We start from the raw sequence: 10,783 nt of genomic DNA on the forward strand, positions 1-10,783 counted from the left end.
CGCAAAGCTAATGCTGGGATTTCAGCTTTGAATATTGATGGTGGGATTACCACGGATCCTATGATAATTTCTAATCATGTTACTGAATATTTTGCCTCTTTGTTTGCTGCTTCGTCTCAAGCTCCCGTGGACTTATCATTAGTTTCCAAGGTGGTTCCAAGGTTGGTATCTGATTTGGAGAATGATTCATTAACTGCTTGTCCGGAGGATTCCCTGATTAGACATACTGTGTTTAGTATGGATCCTTCTAGTTCTCCTGGTCCGGATGGTTTTACTGGTCAGTTTTTTCAATCATTTTGGGATATTGTGGGTAAGGATGTGTGCAACATGGTTCGGTGGTTTTTTCAAAATAGGGTAATTACAATTGGAATTAACTCTAGTTTGATGGCACACATTCCAAAAGGGCCGAGGCTTCTTCGGTTGAACAATATAGGCCAATTGTTATGAGTAATTTTGTTTTCAAGATTATTTCCAAAATTTTAGCTAACAAGTTGGCTGTGATTGCTGGGAGAATTGTTTCGGAGAATCAGTTTGGTTTTATTCAAGGTTGGCAAATTCACCAATGTATTGCTTTGGCTTCTGAGGGTGTTAATTCGCTTAATAAGAGATGTTTTGGGGGGAATATGGGTTTGAAAGTGGATATTCGGAAAGCATTTGATACTTTGGATTGGAATTTCTTATTGGAGGTTCTTCAGGCTTTTGGGGTTTCTCTGGCATTTCGAGACTGGATTCTTAATATTCTCTCGTCCGTCGTATTTCAATTCTGTCTGCTTCAGGCAGTAACGGGTATTTTGCTTATTCTAGGGGTGTGCGCCAAGGAGATCCACTTTCGCCCATTCTTTTTGGTTTGGAAGAAGATTTTTTGAGTAGGCTGATTTTGAGTAGAGTTTCTGATGGTTCCTTATCCTCAATGCGTTATTCGGTTTCTTCATTGTTGCCATCTCATTTATTATATGCAGATGATATTCTCATCTTTTGTCGTGCTAGCATGGCTAATGTGAGGGTTTTAAATAAGATTTTTTCTACTTATGGGACTCTTTCGGGACAGGTGGTTAGTTGGCAAAAGTCGGAGGTGTTTTTTGGAGATTCGGTTACCAACAGGCGTCGTTTGCGGCTTGCTGGTTTGATTGGTGTTAAAATTGGTTATCTTCCTTTTAAATATCTTGGTGTTCCTATTTTCCGTGGTGCTCCGCGTGCTCGGTACTTGGCAGGAATGGTGGATAAGGTTTTGAATTGTTTTTCTCGTTGGGCTGGTAAATCTCTTTCCATGGTAGGGAGGCTTGCTTTGGTTAATTCTGTTGTTATGGGTTCTATGGTGCATTCGCTGATTGTTTACAAGTGGCCTGTTAGTTTGTTGTTGAGGATTAGTAGGGGTATGGAGAATTTTATTTGGACTGGGTCTTCTTCTGATTTGTTCTTTTGGACTTCGGACTGGATTCTTCCTCCGCTTGTGGATCGTTTGGGCATCTCACTGCCATCGAACCTTTCAGCTAAAGTTTTTGATTTCTTTTCTAATGAGTTTTGGCATGACCTTCCTGACCTCTCGGATGCTCTGACTCAACAAATTAATAATATCCGGGGCAGCGTTCAGTCTGATGATATTTGTTTCTAGCGGCCTGCTAGCAGTGGCGTGTTTTCTGCTAGGCTTTTTTATCTTTGGCTTCGTCCTCCTTCTGCAGTGAATTCGGTTTATTCGGGGATTTGGAGGCCTTTTACCAGCCTTCTCATTCAATGGTGTGTTGGCGTGCATTTTTGGGTTATCTTCCAACGCAAGATGCTCTTCGGGCTAGGGGTTTGCAAATTGTCTCTCGTTGTCCGCTGTGCTGTTGTAATTATGAGACTTTGGATCAATTATTGGTTCATTGTTCGTTTGCTATGCAGGTTTGGGCCAGCGTTTTTTTACTTTTTGGTCGTCGGCTGGATCTAACGCTTTGTTTGTCAGGTTTTATACAACATGCTTTTGTTCATCGCTTTAGCTCTCAAATAAGATGTTTGTGGTATTGTGCAATGGTAAATGCAGTTTGGGTGATTTGGAAAACCATAAATGATTGTATTTTTGGTGAGCAGATTCCTAATATTCATTTGTGTTTGCGCTCACTTTGGGCGGCTATTAGAGGTGCAGATTCTCTTGGTTTTGGCACCATTTGGAATTCGGTGGTGGAGAGGAATATTTTGGTGAATTTGGGTCTGCAGCCTAGGTATAGTCGTGCTCCACGGATTATTGCGGTTCGTTGGCAACCGCCGCCGCTTTTGTGGGTTAAGGCAAACACTGATGCTGCCGTTGTGGCTGGCTTGGCGGGTTGTGGTGGGGTTTTTAGGGATCACACAGGTGGTGCTTTGGGGTCTTATGCTTTTCCGCTGGATTGTGCGTTAGTGCACATGGCTGAACTTCAGGCAATTTTATTTGCAATTTCTTATGCTTTTTCGCGTGGGTGGCGCAAGCTTTGGGTTGAGAGTGATTCTTCTTATGTTGTGCATCTGTTTCGTTCTCGATTTATGGTTCCGTGGACAATGAGGGTGGATTGGCAGAACTGTTTGGATCATATGTTACAGATGGAAGTAGTTTTTTCTCATGTGTTCAGGGAAGGTAATCAAGTTGCGGATAAGTTGGCTAATTTTGGAAGAGTTAGTTCGAATTTTTGTTGGTGGGATGGAATTCCGGATTTTTGTTCTTTTCTCCTTCGCGATAATGCTTTAGGTAGGGATTCTTTCCGTTTTGTTTAGTTGTTGTTTTTGGATGCTCTGTTGTTAATTTTTTTTTTTGCTTTTGCTTTTAATAATATTGGGTATCACCCAGTCTTTATTCAAAAAATAATAATTTCAGCACTTATAATATTCAACACTTAGAATTCAGTACTTATTTTTTTAGCACTTAATTTTCAGTTTTATCAAATGACACCTTAGTGTATCATGTTTGTCTTATGAGCTTCATTAAAAGGTGCTCATCTAGAGTTTTATGAGCTTCAAGCTCCCTGTGATGTAAGTCATCAGTCAACCCATTATTCTCAATATCAACTTATATCAAGGATAAATTTGCTTCAATAGCCATAATGTTAACATCCAAAATTTTGAATACTTCTCTATTCTAAACCCTTAGCTCACTCTGAAGACGTATGAGTTTATAACAGATTGGTTGCATAGAAGAGAGATGGCATGAGGAAGATTTGCAAAAACTTAGGACCAAATCACACAAACTAGGATATGAAATCCACATCTCTTGAAAGCAAAAGTGAGCATGAGGAGTCGTACCTTTTTCATAGTGAAGGAGAAGCGTGTTATGTTTGGAATGATGACGAGCCAAAAAAGTGTAGGAAACTCGATCCCAATAGTCTAGGAAACCCATATTCGTAATTGACACGAGTTGTTCCTCTTTTACCACTGGTCCACATATACATCGAGCCAAAAGCGGGAATATTGAAGAAGCCACCATCCTCAAGAAAACCCGAAATTCTCTACAAGATGCCATAGTCGGCGCTGGTGCCATTTTCTCGTGTGCACCAAGCACAATATTAAAATCATCCATCAACAGACAGCGAGCCTTTTAGCCATTATTCACCTATAAGTTGAGAATATCCTTCCAAAGATTGCGTATAGAAACTGTCACCATTTTGTGATAAAACAAAAACCAATATATGAGATTCACTATGCACCTTTACATCCAAGGAGACATGTTGGTCAGATAAAATTCGAAGAAGGGGTTCCAAGGAGGAATGCAAAACCCGAATAGATGGAAAATGACAGTTGTTAGATGCAACAAAACTCATATTCACACAAGACCACCAAAAAGATAGAGAAATAGATGAGATAGGAAACATAGCTTCAGTTAAACAAAGAAAATCCTGACGATGTCTCGTAACATAATTGAAAATAACACATTGAGTGTTAGAATTACCAAAACCCCTACAAATAATAATTTTTATTCAATAATATTAATATTATTCCATAACACAAAATTCATAAATATCATTAATACAAAAATATTAATTAAAATAAAATAAAATAAATAAAATTTATATAATATAGGATTTGCTAAAATAGTGTGTAATTGTCCAACCACTATAGAAGATTTTTTGTTGGAAATATTTTGTAATTGAAGAATGTTTTTTTTTATATGTGAGAGTGACATGGTTGGAGAATTGAAAATCCTCCAACCATTAAAGATACTCTAAGCCACTAAGTAAATCACACTATGTTTAGCATGTATAAAACTGATAAAGATATTACTGTATATGATAAAGATATTACTCTTTTTTTAAAATAAAATTCATATTAATGTATATTATAAAAGATGGAGCTGAGGTGTCACTTTTCCATTTTTTATCGCTAAAAATATAATATAATGTTTTTTAAAAGATAAAATATAATAATATATTAATTTTAATTATAGGATTATATTTATCTATAAAAATATTATTTAAAGAATATATAAAAATAAAATAATAATATTTAATTTAGATAATATTTTTGTATCATTAGTTTTAATTATTAAATTACAAAGAAAATTTTAATATTTATATACTCAAAAAGAATGTGTGCACAGACCAAAAACCAATTAATCTAATAATAAAAACATAAATTTTAGAATATAAAAAATAAACTAGCATTAAATTTTGAAATACATATATTTTAGAATATTTTATTATTACCAAATAGTTTTAAATCAATTTTCTTGAATAAAATGTAGGATTAGCCAGTAAAGTTGTAAGAATGCTAATTTTTTTTTTAAAAATGTAACCTTTGAATCCTTTAATGCAATTAATAAAAACGTAAATAATTTATTAATCTTTATATTGTTACCAAAATAAAATTTACTGTTTAGTTTTTGTATTTTGATAATATATTTTTTAGTCTTTTAATTTTTTTTTATCGATTCAACAGTAAATATACAGTAAATATTTGATTTGAATAGACAAAAATTAAAGACTATTAAAATAAGAGAATTACAGTAAATTAGGTAAAAATAGAAGGATTAATAAATGATTTTCTTCTTATAAAAAAAATGATTTTCTTGCAAAAGATAAATAAATGATTTAGTCCAGTAATAATAAAAATAAAAATAAAAATAAGAAACAGTTCCTTCCCTCTCAAGTGTTCGTTGTGCTGCTCATCCTCTCTGTACAACTCATCACTATATTAATATCTACGCGTAACGTATCACCTCATTTTCGCTTCTTTAAATTGTTTCTTGCCCCATTTTCACTCTCACTCTCCTCATTGTTCTGAATTCTCTTTTTTTAGGTAAACTCCACTTGTCTATGGTTTTTCTTTTGATTCCGGGTACTTTTCTATGCTAGGGTGGTGTCTTTTTTCTGTGAGTACTTCAATCTTCGTCTTACGGATTGGATGATGGTTTGATCCTTTTGTTTTTGTTTGAATTTCCTCGTCAAATTTCTCGTTATACAGAATCATGCCTTTTTCAGTTTAAAAAAGAACTGAACCTTTAGGTTTACAAAGATCAATTGGTAATTTCCTTGTCTGATTTTTAGGTTTGATTTGTTGATTGTATATGTATATCTGAAGAGAATGTGAAAGATAAGGGAATCTGGTAGGGTATAGATTGTCCTGATACATTCATAAAAGGGGGAAACTTGTTTCTGAAATTGAAAGGTTCGTTCTTGAATTGAACTGAAAAGTATGGCTTGAATCCTATGTATTCATTATGTACTGTTGAGGCTTGGTTTTCAAAAACTAAAAAGCTGTGTTGAGTAGGATTTCATGAACTTTGCAACTAAGTAGTACGTTGTTGCAAAGTGCAATAGCTGAACCTTGATGTGTAGTTCATGGTTGTTCGTGTTCCTGGCTATGGTACTTTCGTTGTTTATTCTATGTAGGTTTTAATTCGTGTATACTTTGATATCCCTAGCTAGTGATATTAAAAGCTTCCTCTATGAAGATGCAAGGCATTTAGATCATTTGAATACATTATTAATGACAAAGATAACTCTTGTTTAGGGAAATTCCGCTAATTAATTTACCAACTGGCGTATAAGTATACAGTCTATGAGAAACAGTAGGTACTGATAATTCCTTTGCCAACTATGTAATTTGATGTTATCTGTGCTAGGAAAAGGAGAATTATCTTTTTGGTTTTTCATTATATCTTGCCTTTCAATATAGAAATGTACTTTTGAATCTTTACTTTTGTTTCTTCTTGGAAAATGAAATGTGCGGAATAAATATGGAGTGTTGGTCTGGTTCGGTTTTGTTATATTCTTAGTTTTCCCATAGTGCAATATACTAAGTTGGTAGATTTCAGTGTTTGATTGTCCTCCTTGTTGTCCCTTTCCACGCGCCTCTCGCTCATTTGTCGCTATAACTTTGACGGGCTTTATAGGAGTATATGAGTTCTTCTAGAAAAATAAGAGATTTTTCCTCTCAATTACTTAATATTTTTACTAACAATGAGAACATCATTAATTCACATCTCACTAGTCACTACATATAAAAAAAGTCACCCGGCATTTTGAAGACTTACGAATAGAACAAATTTAAACATTAAGCAACAACTATGTATTAACTAAGACTCCTAAGAATTACGAATAGAAAAAGTCAGCAGGTAAAGTTGTATGATGTTTGTTTTTTTAATTTGATACATTGAGTCGTTAATATATATTGAATCCCCCATTAACAACTCAATTAGCTGCGAAATATATGAAACTCAATTGAAAGTGCATAGTCATTTTATTTGTGTTTGAGATAGTACTTTTACAGTTATTATTTGGAGTTATTATTTTATTCAGAATTTAGTCTTAGCTGCAAAGAGGATAGCACTGACACCCTTTTCATGTCCTTCCAATATAACTGATATTCTGCATTCTGTTTCGATCAGAAACTATTAACGCATTCTATTATGAAATTCCAGTTATGGTCTTAGAGATGTTATGTTATGATGAAAATAATCTAAACTTCAGTGTTATCGGACAACTGTAGGTTTTCGTTGGAGCTCCGTTGTCGTTTAGTTGCCTCCCTAGATTGGACTCTTGGGGACATATTTTCGAGGATGCCTTCACCAGACAACATGATTGATAAGCGGAACGGTAGTTACCAAGGGAACAACCATAAAAGGAAACAGCCCCCGCAGAAACAAACAAAATCAAAGTGTCATGGACTTGTTTCATTGACTATAAATTCCCAGGCAGGAATTGAGGGTAACTCATCCAATTTGCCTCCTCGAACAATAGGAGCAGATGGGGTAAGATATCTCTTTCTTTCTAATATCTTCGTTCTTTATATTTCTTGCTATGTTAGCCTTTGTTATAGGATTTCAGAATACATGCTTCTAAAACTGTCAAATAAGCCATTAGCGAGATTACTTATTCATCATTCTTTCAAGTTTCCCATAGTGCTTAAAATTCTACATGGGTGCAAAAGTCATATGATTTCGTTTATGTGCTGTAATATGAATGCCAGTAAGTTAAGGCATCCGGTATTCTCCTTATTTTACGAGAGAAATTGTAGCTCCCTGTGCTCTAGGTAGGATGGATCCAGCTAATTCTTCTTTGGTATCAAGAGAACAAGAGGAAATGTTCAAATAGCAATTGTTTTTTACGAATTAATTTGCTTAAGGGTTTCCCATTACATGATTTGTTTTCTCGAACTCGAATATTCAGCTTCCATTTTAGTGACATTCTGGTTGTTTTCTGTGCTTTTGCTATGTTTCGCAGCATTACTACGAGTGTGTAGTATGTGACAATGGTGGAGATTTGCTTTGCTGCGACACCTGCCCCAGCACTTATCATCTTCACTGTCTTAGTCCACCCCTTGACGTATGTGAATTTTATGTTCTCTCTTACCTCCAATTTTCTATTGTTTACGTCAAGATCCTGATATTTGTCTTTTATTTTTTTTTCTTTTTCGTGAAGTCGGTTCCTGCAGGAAATTGGCAATGCCAAAATTGTTTTCAAGCTGTTGATATTTCAACTCCATTAAGATCTCTCAAGAGATCGAAAAAGATAGCCTCATCCAACAAGGTAAGACTTGCTGATTCTCGCATACGTTTCAGTAATATTCTTTAATGCTTGTCTGAGCATCGGGCATCTTATTGTCTCTTCCTTCATTATGTTTGTGAATTTTATGTTCTCTTTTGTTTTATGTTTGCTACAGAATCCTCCTGCTGATGCACTTCATTCATTAGCTGATGCTGGAGCTCTAATGGAAAAAGCATCTGAGAAACGGGTACTCATTGATGAAGAACAAGTCAGTTTCCAGTTCGCTACTTCTAGATCCTAATTTATATTATATTTGTTATTATTGTTATTATCTTATGCTTTGTTTTGACTTTTTCTTTAATCCAGAACGTTGTGAATCACAATGGTGATGGGAAAGAGCGTGAGACTTCTTCTGCTGCAAATGGAATTAAAGTTTATACGAGGCGTGCAGGGAAGAAAGCAGTAGGAGAAGGGCATGCTAAACTTACTACAAATACTGAAGCATTGCTCAATGATCTTAACGCATCAAGGGTATGGATAGCATTTTCTATTGTATTCTTCTTTATTTTTTCTATTGTTATTATCGTTTTTCACATGCAATGTTTCTCCATTATCAGCCCCATAAAGCGAAAGAATATAATGCAAAACCTGTTGAGCAAGGAAGCAAAAGCTTACTTCAAGCAATGAACGCAACTGACTCTGCCAAAACTTCTAACTTAAATCAGGTTGACAAGCTTTGGATACTGAGGTAATTTTTCATTATTTTGCTACATCTATTGTCTATTGAATATGCAAGAAAACTTAAAAACTGAAGGCCAAAAAGTTTGTGCTAGAAGAAACTGATAGACTTTAGTTTGGTGAAAAAATTTCCAGGGACACTATGCAGGAGTTAGTGAAGGGCCAGAACTCAATGCAGGCAAGTGCAAGTTCATTTTCGTATGGTATCATATATTTTACGTGTATTGAACTCTCTTGGCTTATACTTTGTTGCGATGGTGTTGAAGCAGAGTAATGAAAGGAAGGAATTGCATCAGGTTTTACCCCCAAAATCTGGCGAAACTGTTAAAGAGAAGTTGTACGTATATGTGCTATTTTCGTTTTATTTCTATACACGTTTTTGTAATAGTAACCATTTCGTTTAAATAGTGCAAGGCTCCGAGCTAGACAGAAACAAAGAGTTTCCCTTGGGAACAAAAGCAGGGCAGCGATTCCTGGTTCGAGAATTGATGGACATGAACCACGGGTTTGGTTGAACGCAAGCAGTATTGAATCGGTGAGAGTGCATACTCCAGAAGTTGGTCCGAAGCAGCCAGTGTTGGTGGATCCTCTTCCATTGAGGGAGACAAGTGCTTCAGTAGACAAGTTGCTATATGAATCTGCAGAGGACATTTTCAGTCGTTTAAATTCTTGTAAGAATCTTTCCATCTTAGAAGACCCTAGAAGAATTCACTTGCTTCAGGAGCAATTGGAAGGAAAGGAACCTGTTCTTCCATGGAAGCAGGATTCAAGCTTTGATATATCATCTCTGATGCTGGTATGCTCTCTTCTTGTCTAGAAGGAATTACCGAGATTTTTAAAAAAAAAGTATATTTTACAATTTTCTTGAATGAACAATGATTAATTTACTACTTTATTTATCTGTAGAATCAAACTGCAGTGTCTCAAGGAGGAAACTATTATCCTTGGAATGTAGAATCGAGTTCAAAATTGACTGATGTAGTCGCTGACAGCGGGATAAGGGTTTGGAACAATGTAGAAACATCAAACAACTTTGTTTCTACTGAACTGAGGTTAAGCTCTATGCCTTCTTCTCAGGACCAGCTGTCCTGGAACCCGGGAAAGCCAGCAACCCAGCAACTTCTTCTCGGAGGGCTGATAGACATTCGGAAGCTGAAACTCATAGCAGAGGTGACCATTACTGGGTAGAAACTTATAGCAGCAGGAGCATCAAGTGCAGTAGCTGTAGCAATGGATGTTAGCTTATAGGCTCTTGTTTTTCTTAACTTAATTTAGTTTAATCTACTCATTTTTTTTAGTATTTTTGGTTCTAGAGCTTATTAGCTTAGGTGAGTCGCAATTTTATTTTATTTATACTTCAAAAATAATTCTACCATTGTCCATAAGTCCATTATATCAAAAGATCGTTATAACTAAAAGTTATTGTCTATAAAGAAACATAGGCTCGGTGTACTAAACTCAGAATATTCAGCTTCCATTCTAGTGACATTGTGGTGATTTGTTTTCTGTGCTTTTGCCATGTTTCACAGCATTGCTACGAGTGTGTAGTATCTGATATGGGTGGAGATTTGCTTTGCTAACATTATATCATACCTGCCCGGTTTTCATTTTCGTTTTTGTTTCATATTCGTATTTAGAATAATCTGTTTCCGTTTCGTATTTGGAACTCCTTTTTATCATTACAAAGAAGTGTCATGGGCACAGGGAGATGGGAAATAAGTTAGTCTGTGATGCCATGCCAACATCCTATACAGAAGGAACTCGTAGCAAACGCGTAGAAACTCGTAGGCAGCAGGAGCATCAAATACAGTTAGCTGTAGCAATGGATGCTTGCTTATAAATTCCTGTTTTTTCAGTAATTTAGATTCATCAGTTGCCAAATGAGTAGACTTTCAACTGTCTGATTTTTGCTTCCGTTTCCGTTTCATATTTAGAATAATCGGTAATGAACTTTCTATGCTTGCATTGATGCTATCTATTCTGCTGTTGTTCCAATATCAGAGTTATGACTGTTACTCATTTATTTGTGTCCATTTTTTGTCTGTTACTCATTAAATTTTCAAATTGTTTCATCTCTTTGAAACCTATGAATACCTGCAGTTTTCATTGTACAGACA

General features: G+C 35.4%; 1 protein-coding gene across 2 annotated transcripts; it reads left to right on the top strand.

Moving 5' to 3' along the window:
• The first annotated feature begins 5,123 nt into the window (after positions 1-5,123).
• Positions 5,124-10,161, top strand: LOC136220752 (protein CHROMATIN REMODELING 4-like). 2 transcript variants are annotated; one of them, XM_066008537.1, is made up of 11 exons: positions 5,124-5,238; positions 6,931-7,192; positions 7,665-7,766; positions 7,863-7,970; positions 8,104-8,196; positions 8,295-8,459; positions 8,546-8,676; positions 8,802-8,844; positions 8,936-9,003; positions 9,075-9,462; positions 9,573-10,161. In XM_066008537.1, exons 2-11 carry the CDS (start codon positions 7,001-7,003, stop codon positions 9,852-9,854), a joined length of 1,572 nt encoding a protein of 523 aa, XP_065864609.1. In that variant the 5' UTR covers positions 5,124-5,238; positions 6,931-7,000; the 3' UTR covers positions 9,855-10,161. The 2 variants fall into 2 exon arrangements, with proteins under 2 accessions (XP_065864609.1, XP_065864610.1); XM_066008538.1 differs by lacking the exon at positions 5,124-5,238 and adding an exon at positions 5,239-5,311.
• The last annotated feature ends 622 nt before the right edge of the window (positions 10,162-10,783 follow it).

Source organism: Euphorbia lathyris, chromosome 2 (assembly GCF_963576675.1).
Source record: "Euphorbia lathyris chromosome 2, ddEupLath1.1, whole genome shotgun sequence".
NCBI lineage: Eukaryota > Viridiplantae > Streptophyta > Magnoliopsida > Malpighiales > Euphorbiaceae > Euphorbia > Euphorbia lathyris.